General features: G+C 36.2%; 1 protein-coding gene across 1 annotated transcript in view; it reads right to left on the bottom strand.

Annotated features, from left to right (window-relative positions):
• Window positions 1-708: 708 nt before the first annotated feature.
• LOC104272337 (1,4-alpha-glucan-branching enzyme-like) overlaps window positions 709-15,819 on the bottom strand; it is a gene marked incomplete at its 3' end in the record, with an annotated part of 33,156 nt that continues 18,045 nt past the window's right edge. Inside the window, exons 4-7 of the mRNA XM_009867301.1 lie at window positions 5,700-5,825; window positions 4,566-4,701; window positions 2,036-2,126; window positions 709-918 (exon numbers count right to left, since the gene is read on the bottom strand). Of these exons, the coding sequence (XP_009865603.1) occupies window positions 709-918; window positions 2,036-2,126; window positions 4,566-4,701; window positions 5,700-5,825 (563 nt within the window). The remainder of the gene's footprint in view (window positions 919-2,035; window positions 2,127-4,565; window positions 4,702-5,699; window positions 5,826-15,819) is intronic.

Raw genomic sequence — 15,819 nt, 5'->3', positions numbered from 1 at the left:
AGAGTAATCAAGGCTCTTCAGGGATGAACAAACATGGGAAAAGTGTGAGAAGGAGACTGAAATAAGCTGCCTGTGCCTCATTCTCCATTTAAACCACTGAAGTAGTCACCATATAAGATAAAACCCCTCACCCCTAAAACCTCAGAGAATACAAAGTAAACAATACTACATGCTTATCATCATCTGGCATGAACAAGTGGTTTGACATGCACTATATTTCTACTCGTTAATTAAGCATGCCGTGAGTCTCTAAAACTGACTAGTGAAAATCTGACAGTTTCACAACAAATTTCCAGAGCTTACAAGTTTTCTTCATTGTTTTATCCTTTCATGTATGTATGTATATTTTATATAGTATATTATGAAAATATAAATCCATAATATACAAAATACGTAGGGATATATTATATTTAATTATATAACAAATAGGTATCATATAAAAATATTTTAATCTGTTTTAAAAATAACTACACAATACATACAATGCCCATGGTATATAATGTGAACATATGCAGCCACAGAAGAACAGTAAAATTTTAAATCTAACACTAAATAACAATATTTAATTATTTATCAAAGTAAAGGAATTTAACTCGGTGTATTCTAAGTGCTAAACAACCCAAATGACTTATCCAGTTTGACAAACAGTGCAGTTTTAACAGAACTGGCAAGAAATAAGAACACCCTGAAGGAGCATTTCATACTTACTTTGCATAGTCAAAGAGCCTGCTGTCCCATAGCTGATGAGTTCCTTTATGACCAGAATGGAAGAAACAATAATCTGTACCATCAAATTTGTTGAGACCATCTTCAGAGTTTTTTGATGCATGGCTGTGCACGACATCCAGCAGAACAGTGATGCCCATCGAGTGAGCAACATCAATCATTTCTTTCAGGTCATCTGGAGTTCCATAACGGCTATCAGTGTGAAAATGTAATGTGTTATGAGTGGTACAATCTGAACTTAAGCTGGCAATACTAAATATTATTCAAAAAAACTACATCAAAGTCAGCAGTTTTTCATCATGAAGTTTTCAGTTGTATACACGTTTTATTTTCAGCCTCCTAAGTAGTAGCTACTGATTACAAACTGACAAAACAATTCTTTATTTAGAATAATTGCATCATACATGTACCTAATGTCTTGCAGAAATGGTTTCCAAGTTTTATTCTTCCCTTTTAATCTGTTAATACATCAAATTCAGTATAAAAGATAACTGATAGAACTTAAATCTTCTATTTAGTATTGAACACTTCCTTACTTAATAAGAGACAAGAATGTATTTATAATACTGGAAAAAGAGTAATCCAAAATTACAAAAATAAATGTACATTTAAGTCCCCAAAATACACCATCTGCTGCTGTCCTGCTTAGCTATTTGTTTTAGGTACCACACTGCTCTCCAACTCATTTTTAAATACAGATTCCAACACACATTTCTTTCAATTAAAATTTCCTTTCTATCTGAGTTTAGTCTAGTTGTCACTGGAGCTTCACCAAGATGAACAAATATACATAACACAGCATTCAGGTTTAACATAATTTAAAAAATAAGATTCTGACCATATTTTCCAGCTATTTTCACCTTAGGCCTCAAATCCTGTTGCAAGAATGGGAGAAAGTTTCCACAGAACACACAGAGTCATGAGTTTAATCAAGTTTATTATGGACAAGTAGTGTACACTTGTGTTTATTACAAGAGAATGGCTTGCACATAGTGGTTGTTACTGCCAGGAATTCCACAACACAAAACCCATGCATAAAGACTGCTTAAGCTGCATTACCTGGAACAACATGCTATGACAGCAGGAGTTACTCATAACCTTTTTGTTTGTATCCTATACGAAGTGTTTCACACAAAGGCTGATCACTATGCCCAGCTGATTTCAGATTTCAGAACAAGATAGAGCAAATACTTAAGTCATTACTTCCCACTAAATACTTATTGCAAACACACATATACAGGCACACTGATTTCAATGGCTTGGGAGTGAAATAAAGGAACAGAGAAGATGCTCAAGTGCTTAAACCTACCTTGATGCCGCAAAGAAGCTTGTGACCTGATAACCAAAACTGGCATAGTATGCATGTTCCATAATAGCCATCAGCTGCACACAGTTATACCCTATGAAAATAGAAGAAATAAACCAAACAAACTTTAAGGATGTTAGAAGAGGATTCAACACCTGTAACACATTCATTTCAGTCTCCTCTCATTTTAGCTGCTTCTAACTCTAATGATTAACAACTAAAGATTGAGTCTCTCTCGAGAAGTAATTCCACCTAATAGTTTGCACTTAGATAATCTTCCATTAAAAATGGAACAGTCAATTTGTCAAGTGATCTACATATAACTAGGTGTATTCAATCTCTCAGATTTAGAAAGCAATAAGTGACATGCAAATATAATCTTAATTTAACTTTGAAATATGAACTAAGCCTATCTGCATATCCACAACTTCCACTCCACTTTTTACACTTGAAGTCAGGGGATTTGGGGGTAATCACACACACTATACCTTATGCCCTGTGGAATCTATTTATTTTTTTTTAGAACTTTTTACACTTGAAAACCACTTTTTTCCAACTTCAATGATTAAACAAGAGTCTTTCAAGAAAGAGAAAACACAAGCAATGTGTTTTCATTTTAAGGCAGTACAAGAGGGCAGGAGACATGCTGTCTCTGGTACCAGCTAAGACAGTTCAGTGCAGTATTAAGGGAGGGAAATCTAAAGGAAGAACAACAGACTAATGGTGAAGCCACAGTACTTTTCACACCTGTTAACTAAAGGTGTCTTTAACAGCAGTGAATAAGTGCCCCAGATAACTAGTAAGTGAGGACTATCAGCAACAGATAACCCTTGTGTTTCATCCACAGCCTGCTGAGACTCCCACCACCACTTCTCTTTTGACTTTATTAGTTTAACCAAAACGTTCACTTCATTCTTCAGTTTAGAGAAGATACTGGTTACCTTTTTTATTGTTCTCGTTTTTGAATTTTGCAGCTATAAAAGACTTATTATTGGAGGATAGTTGGCATGAGCTCAGCAATTCATCAGATTCATTACTCTTTTACAATTCAGGCTCATTCCACTTATTTACAGCATTTTTATAAATAAACAACAACATTGCATCAAATTAATCTTATTTGACTTGCTTGTTATTTATTTTGCTATTTGTCATGCATGTATTTCTAAAAATTATTACTATCTTAGCATTCTTAGATACTGATGTCTCTAAGCTTGTTCTAGCAAGACATTCCAAAACCAAATCTAACACTCTTTAAAAATATATTTTTTTAAAGAACTTAATTCCTATAGTGCTTACTTAATGTAAATAAAAAATACCCCAAACATTATCTGTAATTTCTGTATACCCTACCTAAATTTGATATTGCTTTTATTTTGTGGTGTATCAGCTCTTTTATGATATTTCTCCATTTCTCCTCCCTAAAGAAAAATGTGTAGGTAAAGCAGAAAGCTTTATATATTTATATATTTATACTTATATTTATATTTTTTCTATATTTATATATTCTGTTGAATATATTAACCTCCTGGAATTACAGAAATTCTTTGGCAGTAGAGAAAGTCACATATACACAATGTGGAAAAGATTTACTTTTTTTTTGAGGGTATCCAGATGCGCAATCTCCCTCATCTCACCTGCAAGATTAACTTTACTGAAAGTAAAAAGCCACACTATTCTGTGAAACACTGACTCATTAAGTAAACCTACATGAAAAAAGTATGGCTTCTTCAGGCACTCTGATAGATATTTATCTAAAATCAGACAATGCTAGGACAGCCCCCATTCACAGAGGCATCAGCCACAGATGTCACAATTATTTTACAGTTGAGTGTAACAAAATGTATTTTACCACAGGGCAATAAAAGGCACCAATTGCAAAATTGTCCATTATAGTAACAGTGCCACAGGAAAAAAAATAATTATCAAATACAAACTGAGGTGAACAGGTTTGCTCTGCTTCCTGCCAGCTGTTTCTTTCAAACATCCCCTCCAATATACTAGAAGCTCTTTTCTAAAAGAGGATTTATCGGATTTAAAGTTTACATGTTCTGATACTTCATCACAACTGTTCAGGGATAAAAAATTTATCACGCTTATTCTGGCAAATAGAAAGCACAATCCTTTCTATGCAGGTATTTCTTTTTCTTTTCTTCGAATCGAGAAGTATATTAGTAGAATCAATTAAGAATACAGCATTTTCTAAAGGCTCTCTTAGAAAATCAGGTCCTTTTCCAAGCGGAAAGCAAACCATGTCGAAAGCAAAATCGCTCTGCAACATTTATTTAGGCTTTTGCAATCAGATTTTACTTAAAAACTGTGGAATGGACTTTGATTCACATATTCTACCTCAGTCTCTGTTTCTTTTATGTAAATTTTACTTGTTTCTAATTTTTGCTGTCCTAAGAATCTATTTTCACAATATGGTAATCTGAAAATGCAAAATGCTTACGGGGACACTTGATAATTCTCTTTTCTAATAAGAACACAGGCACATGAAAATTTTATCTCTGCAAGTATCGCTGTTATTACTTACCAAGATCTTTTATTCTAGGTAGCACGTTGTATGTGAAGTTTTTATAGGAAGCTACTTTCCCTTCTGGTGAAGCAATCCCCACATGAGATTCATAGATTCTTAAGCTTTTCAATCTCTTGGGGGAAGGATGCTTATGCTATAAGGAAACAAACAGTTATCGTTAGGCATCAAGAAAATGGACATCCATGATTCAACACTGTGCTTATATGCTTTTCAAATTACATGGAAGTGTACAAACAACAGCCATTGTATTATCAAATTCCTCTGAAAGTATTTGAAAATAAAATGACAACAACAGAAAGATAAGGTTTTTATTTCAAGTTGCCCTGCCTTCTCCAAACTAAAAATTGTAAGCAATTTAGTCTTAAAGAACACAGATCAACAGCACAGAATCATTTATGTTCCAATTATTTAGGATTAAAAAAGAAATTTAAATCCCAGTCTGTAGGTCAGTACACAGTATTTCTAGGTGTGTGAAAACATTTCAATAACAGAGGCAACTTAAATTCATCACAAAACTTCCTCCTTACACTAGAAGGAAAGCTTACACTGTATCAGGATTTTACTTTTTATAACAAAAGCCTTATCTGAAGAAACTTAGGAATAATATTGCCTAAAACCTATTTTTCCCAAAAAGTTTTTTTCTTCCCTCTTCCAACAAAAAAAAAGTTAGAAGATTTTATATCCTATTTGTTAGTTCAATACTCAAGTGAAATTTTGAAAAATTAGAACAAAATCAGTAAAAAAACCACACATACATGAACAGAAATTAAAAGAGACAAAGTGAAATAATCTAAGTCCTGGCTGTCTGGTAATTCCTTACTCACTGATGTACCAGGAAGGGTCACCTAGCACTGGAATATTTATTGAGCTTGCCTAGTACCTGAGAAGTCAAGTTTGAAATACAACTTTAATGGGTAACTTTTTTATTTTTTAATATACTCTGTGGGATACTAAAAAGGTCAAAACCACATGGCTGTCAAAGTCACAAATAAAGCCCCTTTACTTCTCAGGTAACTACTTTAACAAGTTTATTATCCCCTTTTTGTGCATCGACTTTCTTTTTCTTCCAAGCAGAAAAATGACATAATACATGGTTTCATACATCTTTTGAAAATAACATTTAAGCCTTACTATATATGACAGTGGTGGATTCCAGTATACCCAGTCGTAATTCACTTTGTCTTCATCACGAACTACATATCTTGCCCAAGGCGAAATACGATAGAGGAGGTCACCATTTTGAGCACGAATCACCACCTATAAAATAACCACAACATGTGTATGCAGTCACATATAATTCATATAACACTTCCTACATAAACCGTAGCAGCAAATGAAATAGTACGGTACACAGAAGTTTAAAGAACGCAGAAATATAGAGTGTAAATCAAGACAAGGAAGCATAACCCTGTTCACAGAGATGATTTGCAAAGGGATAGAAAACCAGGCATGTCAGATCCAGGTGTGATGTTCACAAGCTAAAAGGTGAGGATATGGATGTAAGCTTCCTACAAGCATTGGGAGAACGAATCTTCCCAAATTGGTTACTGTTAGGTTCCCTAATTTTCCTTGCCGTTGCTATTTCCAAACCATGTTCTTATAAATTTAAATAGACATACAGTATGATGCCATCAAGATGAGACGTGTGCTTTGTTTACTTAGCAAAAAAAAAAAATAAAATTATGTATGCCAATTTTAATATACTAATTTCCTCTTCTTTTCTCTGCTCTGCGAGTCCTGACCAATATAGACCAGAATCACAGATCAACACAAGAGGCACAGGACAACCTGCAGGTCAAGAAGAGAGAAAAAGAGTAGAACTTAAATTGCTGGGTTTCTTCTGATGCTTTTCAGTTTCTCCATGTGCCTTCATCATTCCAATGATAAAGTATTATCATTTGTACTTGGTTTCCTCTATTTGAGAACACGAGATGAAAAAGGACCATTCCTTCTAATTCCTTGAAAAGCTCATAAAACTTGACTCGACCAGACAGAGTGACCAAACACAACAAACCTAGCTCTTGATCATTTTAATTAATGATATTACACATGAAAAGCAAAACCAAAATAATCACTAGGAAAATGTTGTAGTGGGACCTCACAGAAGACATTGTATTTGACAAGATGGTCATCTTCAACAGGCCATTTCTGCTCTGTTGAGTAACTAGTGTAATCTGTAACTTAGAAAGTACCCTTGGGAGCAGTATAAGAATCAACAAGTGGAAGCTGCTGCTGACTAGGAAAGTACTGCAGGTTTAGGAGCTGGGGACAACTGGTCTGAGCTGTTCGTGTCTCATGACTGCAGGACAACTTCAGCCATTTCAGCATACCCAAGAGGGGCCTGGAGGCAACTGCCCCTTGGTACCAGTGACTACAGCTCCCACGTGGCCTTGCCTTTGTCTAAACTGCAGCAAGAAATTCCCTCAAGAACACACATTAGGAGTAGAATAGTTTTCTTGTTGAGGACGTTATATAGTAGCTTGAGTTACCAAAAGAGCTTCCTCCCAAGGACAGGATCTGCTCCACAGAGCATACCGACGGAAAACCTACCAGGGCACTGTCTGATGGCACGCCAATATAGGATGCCCAGCAGTGCTCACTACGAGTATTCCTCCCCTTATTCTAATTAAAGCAGTTATCCTGTGAAGCCAGCTGCTGCCAGGCCTTTGTTTCTGAGAAGCAGAAAGAAGCCTGGCTCCCCATCTCTCACCTCACCTCACCCACCCCACCTCTCTCCTTCCTCAGTGCAGAAGGACTCTCGTTTTGCTTGATATTTTGGTTGCCATTAAAACAGTAAGAAAAAAGGTTTGCAAATTTAAAACGCAGAAATGCACAAGCAAGTCAAGTCCTGACATTCTTAACTCAGTTTTTGTTAAGAAGTTGATGGTTGTTATTTTTGGTTTGGCTGTCAGTAGGGCATTTTTTTTATTTTTATTTTTTTTTATTTTTTACAGAGAGCTATGAACAACTTAAGAAGACTCAAGAGAGAGGAGGTGGGATGGGTGAGCTTTTTCAACAGAAAATAGAGGCAGGGGCAGAAAGGACTTCCTAATGCTTTTTCTAGCAAGTATTCTAGAAGGAAATAATTATTTAAGAATTGCTTTTTCACCTGTGACACACAATTTCACTGATAAAATACCTACATCCTTAACCCAACTGCCAAAGAAAATAACAGGAAAATATGTATACACAGTAAGTTAATGGAAGTTGGTAAAGTAAGCAAGTATGATCGCTGTGTCTTTCAGCGTGTGTAACTCCGACAACTCAAAACAGGCTTTGTAAGGAGGAGTAATTGAGACTAACCACCTAAATCAGAAGAAGCTAAGAAAAAGTTACTGAAAACATTGTACAATTACACAGAAAATTCTGCCAACTGTGCTAGAAAGTTGGTCAAAAGGATGTTTCTGCAAGTTATATCAATGTTATGAAGTTCCTCCTGGTTGATAGCACTGACCATTTGCAAGTTATTCTTAAAACAATAAAAATTCTGCTTTTTCTGATATTGCACTTCTGATGATGCTATTGCTTAATTTATTCATCTCCATTTACCCATCACAGAACTAATTACTGCATATAAAAGCCATACCTAGCTCATTACATTAGCATTCCTTTTTCTATAATATTCTAGCATAATTTATACTATACAGGCTTATGAGGGGTAGACATTTTATTTTAAGAAATATGAGGTAATTAATTTAAATTCAGAACATTATTAATTAGATAATGTACTAGTTTAATCCAAAAATGATACTGGAGGGTAAAAAAGTTTATTTATTGTGAAATACTAAAGAGTATGCACGACCAGTTTCAATTTAATCTACTCAGCAATGAAAAATACTTAAGAAAAAGAGAGATTAGAAATCCATTTAAATAAACAATCAGTTATTTCACTTTTTAGCTCACATTTCCACAGTTATGCTGCTTATGGGCATTAACCATATCTCTGTATTCCATCCTTCTGAAATCATATATAAACTTCTGTTCCATAGTCACCCAACTCAAAACTAACCGTATTCTTCCTCATTTACAGTGTACTTGATTTATCAGTTTTTCCAAGAAGTCATTTTATTTAAGTACTGAGATTGCATTTATTCAAAGTATTGTCAGATCATGTTTGTTGGTTAGACATTCCAGGAACCTTTTACAGGAACACTTAGGAACACTTTTATAGGAACCTTTTTCAGGAAAACTTTAATAGGATCTTCTAAGAGTTTGTACCAACTTCCATAGTCAGAATTTTAATAGCTATAAAGAGAACTCCCAAGCACAGGTATACATGTATATCTCATATATATATCCATTTTCTCATATATAAACATTTTTAGTTTTCATTTTTATTTTAGAACTTTCAGTTTTATTATATGAATGTACAAGAAACTTGCCATATTAAAAACAAAAAAATAAAACCACCCCCGACACACCCAACAGTAGAAGTCTTGACAGTTTAACCACGCAAATGTGAGAAAATGTTTAAAAGAAGTGGAGGCAGTACTTATTTTAAACAAGTTTCCTGAAAATTTATTTGTTGTCCTCTTCACAGTATAGGTGGTCTTAAAACACGGAATGTTTTCAAAGTATATCCAGCCATGGTTGTATCTGGTTTAATCTCAATGTAACAGTAGAAACCTCAATTCTGTCGATGTGTGGCTGTCATTTTTGAACAGTATGAGTTGTGCACAGAGAAAGCACTGTCAAGAAGAACATGGGTAACCCAAAGAACACATCATTATGACTTTAAAGCTGGTAAAGTTGAATCCTGTTCATCTCTGGTTCACAAAGCATAATTAACAGTATCCTCAGATCTCTATCAAGCGATCCTTAACAATTCAAATTCTTATTTCCCATGCTTGTTTAACTCTTTCCTTAGTTTTATGTGAATCCCATTTACTGAATCTTTCATTTTCTTAATTACCAAGCTCTATCTATACTCAATCAACTTTTCCTTCCTCTCTCCTGATAGCTGATTAATAATTACAAGTAGAAAGACTTCACATAACATTTTATAAAGTTTGAGGCAGAACCCCCACACCATCGTGCTTAGACGAGGTGTGAGCAAACAAACTGCAAAAGCTGAATGGCACCCCAAAGCAAATAGCAATTCAGCCCAAGACTGATAAATATAATTCTAAAGGCAACAGTCCAGCAGCTTTCATTCCCATACTTGCTTTGGATTTTTTTTTAAGTTATCTAAAACATCTGTAAGTGTTGTAAGTCTAACAACTTCACAAGTTTAATCACAAACACAAATTTAGAAAAAATGCAAACTCATGTAAAGTAGAGCTTAATATGATTGTGCTGTTATGAAAGATGCAACTGCAGTAATAGGCCAGAAAACACACTTATTCATATGTTTATGAACATCCTCCTTCCTTCTTCTTGTGTTTGCTTACCTTTATCGTCTCTTCACATTAGCTTCACTTGGCTACTTCATCTTCCAGCGTACACACAAACAGATCTTCAGAACAGTGTGGGAGAATAATCCAATTACAAGATCAGACAATTTCTCTGCCCAGCATTCCCTCCTTTAGCTTTCAGTTCCTGCATCTAGAGCAGACTTTAATTTCACGTGTGAGCATTGTATTCAATTACGATACATTCCCACAAGTTGTCTACCTCTGTTTCCACTGATGATGAAATAGGGTCAAACATTAAAAACAAAAATAAGCCATACTATCTTGATAATTCCTTATTTTTCAGGTATTTATTTTGATTTAAAACTAGCATCTGCTGGACGTTTTTAAGAATAAAGAATTAAGACATATTTTTGAGATTCAGGAAGCTCATTATGCAGTGGTTTGCCATTTATACTGAACTTGGGGAGAGGAAAACAAGGAAATGATAACTAGATAACTGATGAATACATGCAATAAACTACTCTGAAACACTGGATTATTTCATTACTTCAATAGCTTGAAAGCACTTGGAATGATTGTTGGTATATGTGGCTTTTAATACAACAATGAAATTAAATTGGCCATCAAACCAACAATAGCTAACATAATGAGAGTGGACTGGCTTTAATAAAAATATGGAAATGTCAGCATCTTGTTATTTATATAAGAATAAGCTATTATTTTATTATTTTACAATTTATAGTATCCCATTACATTCTCATTTATTCATTTCTGAGATAAGATTATCCAAACATAAAAGCCATAAGAAAGCAGGTGGAAACACAACCTCACATCAATAACATGCATCTGATTTGAAAGTCCAAACCAAGACCTAAAAGCCTGACAGGTTTACGTCTTAAAGACTCTCTAGAAAGTTTATGATAGAGCTGCAATAACATAACTACATTTTGCCACTACACAAAATTTATTAGAAACTAAACATAAAGGTATTTCCCTCCCTCAGTTGTTCCAAGGGTACACAGAGAAAGGAAACAACTGCTTGTACACTTAAGTTTTTTTTTTTAGTATAATATACACTCTAGACAAAGAAAAGTTTACATTTTTACTTCTGCAAAAGAAGGGCAACTGAAAGCAAAACAAATTTATAATATAAAAGAATCTGAACGAATTACAGTTAGTATCTCCAAAATTTTATACTTGGGACATACTGCTGCTGTAAGAAAACCCAGTCTTAGATTTTATTTCATAAATGCAGTTCAATTTCAAATATAGCTCCTGCAATCAAGTCACTGATACAATCCTGCTGTAAGTTCACATATCTTTTTTCTTAAATTCTTCATCCTTTCCTCAACCCCTTCAAGCTGCTACAAAAACAGAGAAGCTTTTCCATTAGCTGAAAATACCTTCCCCTGTATACCTTTGCTTTGTTCTTCCACAAAGCATATCCAATCCTGAGTTTAGCACCCACAGCAGAATACACAGTTCTGATGACTTGTCAGTTGATGATGTAAATTGAGCCTATTTACAAGAGCAAATAAAAATCACATCACTATCCCTGCCTTCCACAGCTACACACGGAGGAAAACACAGCACAACTAACTGCCATTGTCTTTCTACAGGTCATACAGTTTGTGAAAGAAGCACAGTCTAGGGGCAACATTTTTTTTAATGTTTGCTTTTAGACACATGGGACCAAAGCAGAACATCCTCCAGCAAGGTAATGCAACCTGCTGCAGAACTCAGGACTAGAATTCAGAGTTCCTCATCTGACACAGTTTACTTGAAAGAAAACACAAGTGCTTGATAAAACATTGGGGTAGAACATTTCCTTCTTCAATACCTCTAGAAATAGAAGGCAAGGAATGAAGAAGCGACATAGCTTCCTCACTAGCACTTTACTCTTTTTGCTAGTGCACAGTCCAGCGTAATAATAAAGCTCAGCAAGGACCAAAAGGGATCACTGGCTGTTCAAAACTGCATCCTGCCCTAGCCACAAATGGACCCTCCACCCAAACAGGTAAAGGAGGCAGCATGGAAAATGGTAGATCTTTCAGAACTCACCTTCCACTAAAAAAACTAAAAAAATAAAAAAACTCTAGTCCTACCACTCCAAATAAGCAAGAAATTAGGCATATCTGTCAAGGTGCTTGCAGTCACTGAAGTTATTTCCTAAGAAGCAAACTGAGTATAAACCTTGAAAAGACGTTTGTGAAAGAATGTACAGCCTGTTGTTCCTGCTGCGCTGTTCTTCCTCCAAAACTGCAAATCAGTTACACTCAAAAGAAAAAAATAATAGAACACTCTAGTCACTTTAATCCAATCCTTTCTCTGTTTTTTTTTTCCTCATCAATTTAGGATTACTGTCAAAATGTAGTCAGTCAAGACAAAGCTGTCTGCTTTGTTTGGTTTTGTTTTGTTTGTTTTTTCTTCCAAGCAAACTTTTGGCACAGAAATCTGCTAAAGGGACAAGTATTTAAATCAGATGTTCAAAAAAAAATTCTCCTCAGCTATCAGACACATAGTAATACTTCTTAGGCAGTTTGTATGTTTAATAAAGTTCTGCAGAGAAATCTGTGCAGTTCCAAAGTCAATGGGGAGAGAGGCCTATTTGCTGTGTAGATTATTTTTCTGTAAATATATCACCACATCAGCTATTAGACTCTAAACTTATGTATATTAAACATTTGTTCACAATACTCCCTTCTTAGATCCTCTCTTCTCCTCTGGGGAAAGAAAACAAATTTAAAAAAATTTAAAAAAAATCAGTTAATGAAATAAGCAAAAGCTGATCTTCAAAGCCAAGTTATGAAGTCATGCCTTGATTTTCCAAAAGAGGGAGATACAGCTCCATTTGTGAATTAAGCATTTCAATTGCAGTGAAGAACGTAAAATCATATGTAAGCAGTTTACTAGATCAGACTTAAGAGGAAAGCTTTTTCTTTCCATTTCAATGCTTCTCTTAGAAGTCTATGAGAAATTAGTAAATATTAACAAAAAACCACAGAAAATACCATATTATCTATCCAAATATTTAAAAAAAACCCAGCACCCCAAATAAACCCAGAAGATGGAGACAGTAGCCTAGTATTACAGAAATATCTACGCAGACATTAAAATGTCATAGGAAAAAAAGTCAAACTGTTAAAATCCAGGAAACTAGCAGAGAGCTAAGTTTCGACAATACCATGTGGAAACACTCGCAACAGATTTCTACAGAAAAAAGCACAGAGGCAAATATTTCACTTAATCATCATGAACTATCCTAAAAATACAAGAAAAAATAGGCTTTATAACTGTTAGCTACACAAAAGCAGAACTTTTAGATATTGAAGGACATAGAGGTAATTTTTCAAAAAGGAAAGCACCACATGTACCTATGCTGCAGGACAGCATTCATACTTTTCTTTCAGTCTATAATCCAGATCTTGAAAACACTTTAAAAATCAAATTAATAAGAGTCCAAGGAAAACTGAAATCTCTAAAATACAGAGTTCAAGAAATATTTTTTTCTCCGCCACTGTAACTTAACCAGAATCAAGTTACTGCAACAACAATGATGTAGCTCAAAGACTATACAAATTTGTATGCATCATATAAAAGCATTTGCATATGTATTATGTAACTGAGAGGCTTGGGGTAGGAGAACACAGTTTGAAAAGCAACCATAATAATAAAGCACATTACACACAATAAGTGTAATAATAAGTTATTAGGGTTGTTTCAAGCCATGTCAAGTAGAAAAGAAGCTGCTCAAGTATGTAATAGGGGCATCCAAGCATTAAGTATTACTTATCCTCAGCCTTAAAGTGTTCATATAAAGGACAACTGCTGCATAATGCACCTTGCGGTTGGGTGGCTGTTGCACAACACGCTTACTTTTTTTATACTCCTTTTCACAGGCTGTTTCAAACTGACAGCAAAATACCATCTTTTGGAGATGGGGTAGGCTATGTTCAACACCTCTGCTTCCTGTCACATACTCCCATGGTGGCTCTTAACTGGAGTAGCCTACAGCTCCTTCCGCTGGTCCTCTCCCTCCTCTTCAAAACAAAAACAATTCCTCTGAAAACCACAACCATGTTTACGTACACTTGATAAGGACTCCCAGACTTCAAACTCCATTTAAGGTCCCTTCTTTAATATCCCTCTCCCTTTTCATCCAACCATCCCCCCCATTTTGCTCTGTCACACACCTAACATCAATTGAAACAATTACTCCTCTGTGAGAATAAAGTTTTCTTCAATAGAAAAATCTCCTGCCAAAGAATTATGTAATCTTCAAGTGACAGAATTAAGCCTGTCAAAGCAACTGTACATGAATATTCTGAAGTGCTGAGCTCAGTCTGCCAAAAAAAAAAAACCACACCCCAAAAACCTCCAAAATAGCAACAGCCCACTGCATTACAATGCTTCATTACTGCCACAATCTCTCCTCTGAGTCCATGAGTAGTTGAATATTGTTTACTAAATCCAGACAGTAAAAGTCAAAAGATCATTTACCTCCCAATGAGATAACAACTCTTCCTGCTAGTAAACCTAATCTGTAACCCAGAGAAGTCTACAAAACTTGCTGAAGGGTCATGGCTCGCAATCAAGCGATGACAAAGGGTCCTGCCAACAGATTTATCTTATGCTTCACTTCCCATTCAACACCACCAATATCTAGAAATGTATCTGTTAGATGACTTAAGTTCTGTTCTCTCCAGTTCAAAATGCACCAGGAATGTCATGTCTAGTCCTTCTTGGTCGTACACAACACTGCAGAACACTTGTTTCTTTCACTATTGAATTTTGAAGACGTGGTGATTTTATTTTCTTTCCCATGCTATACACCATTTAAGACATGAAATTTAAGTGACAGGGAACTTAACAGACAATTAGAAAGGATGTTTCCCACCCCCTCCAGCTGAGGTTGAAAACAGCATTAGACATGTTCATATTTGTACATGTAAGAACAGTTGTTATGGTTTGACCCCAAGCGGCAGCCAGGTGTCCACACAGCTGCTTTCTCACCCCTCTTCTTCTCTAGACAAGGGGGAGAAAATATATCAAGGGGCTCAAGGTTTGAGATAAGGCCAGGAAGATCACTTTCATTTACCATCTTGGGCAAAACAGACTTGATTTTGGGGAAATCAGTTAAATCTATTAAAAGAACAAATCAGAGAAGAGCAGTGAGAAATAAAAAGAAACCACCTTTCCCCCTCATCCCTCCCTTCTTCCCAGGCTCAATATGAATCCCAGTTTCTCCATCTCCTCCCCCTGAGTGGCACAGGGGGACAGGGAATGGGAGTTACGGTCACTTCATTCCACCGCTGCTTCTTCATTCCGGGGGAGGACTCTTCACTCTTCCCCTGAGCCATTGCAGGGTCCCTCTAATGGCAGACAATCTTCACTCTCCTCCAGCGTGAGTGCTCTCACGAAGGGCAATTCATCACGAACTGCCCAACATGAGTCCCCTCATGTTGGGGTAATCCACCCCAATGTGAGTCTGAGGTGCAGTCCTTCAGGGAAAACTGCTCCAGCGTGAGGCCCCCGCAGCATCACAAAAATCCCACCAGCCAACCTGCTCCAGCGTGGGCATTCATTCTACCACAGGCTACAGGTTCTGGCAGCAACCTGCTCCAGTGCAGGCTTCCCTCGGGCTACAGTCTCCTTCAGGCATCCAACCACTCCAGCATGGGGTCCTCCACAGGCTACAGGTGGACATCTACACCCTGCCCATGGGATGCAGGGGGACAACCTGCTTCACCGTGGTCTTTCACCACGATCCAGGGCACTCTGCTCTGGCACCTGGAGCACAACCTCCCCCGACTCCTTCTTCACTGATCTCGGTGTCTTCACATATTCTCACTCCAACTCTGTGCTGGCTGTTGTGGGGGAGTTCTTTTTTCCCCATT

This window comes from Apaloderma vittatum, unplaced genomic scaffold, assembly GCF_000703405.1.
Source record: "Apaloderma vittatum isolate BGI_N311 unplaced genomic scaffold, ASM70340v1 scaffold25683, whole genome shotgun sequence".
Lineage (NCBI taxonomy): Eukaryota > Metazoa > Chordata > Aves > Trogoniformes > Trogonidae > Apaloderma > Apaloderma vittatum.
This window is presented reverse-complemented; position numbering and strand designations above follow the sequence as displayed.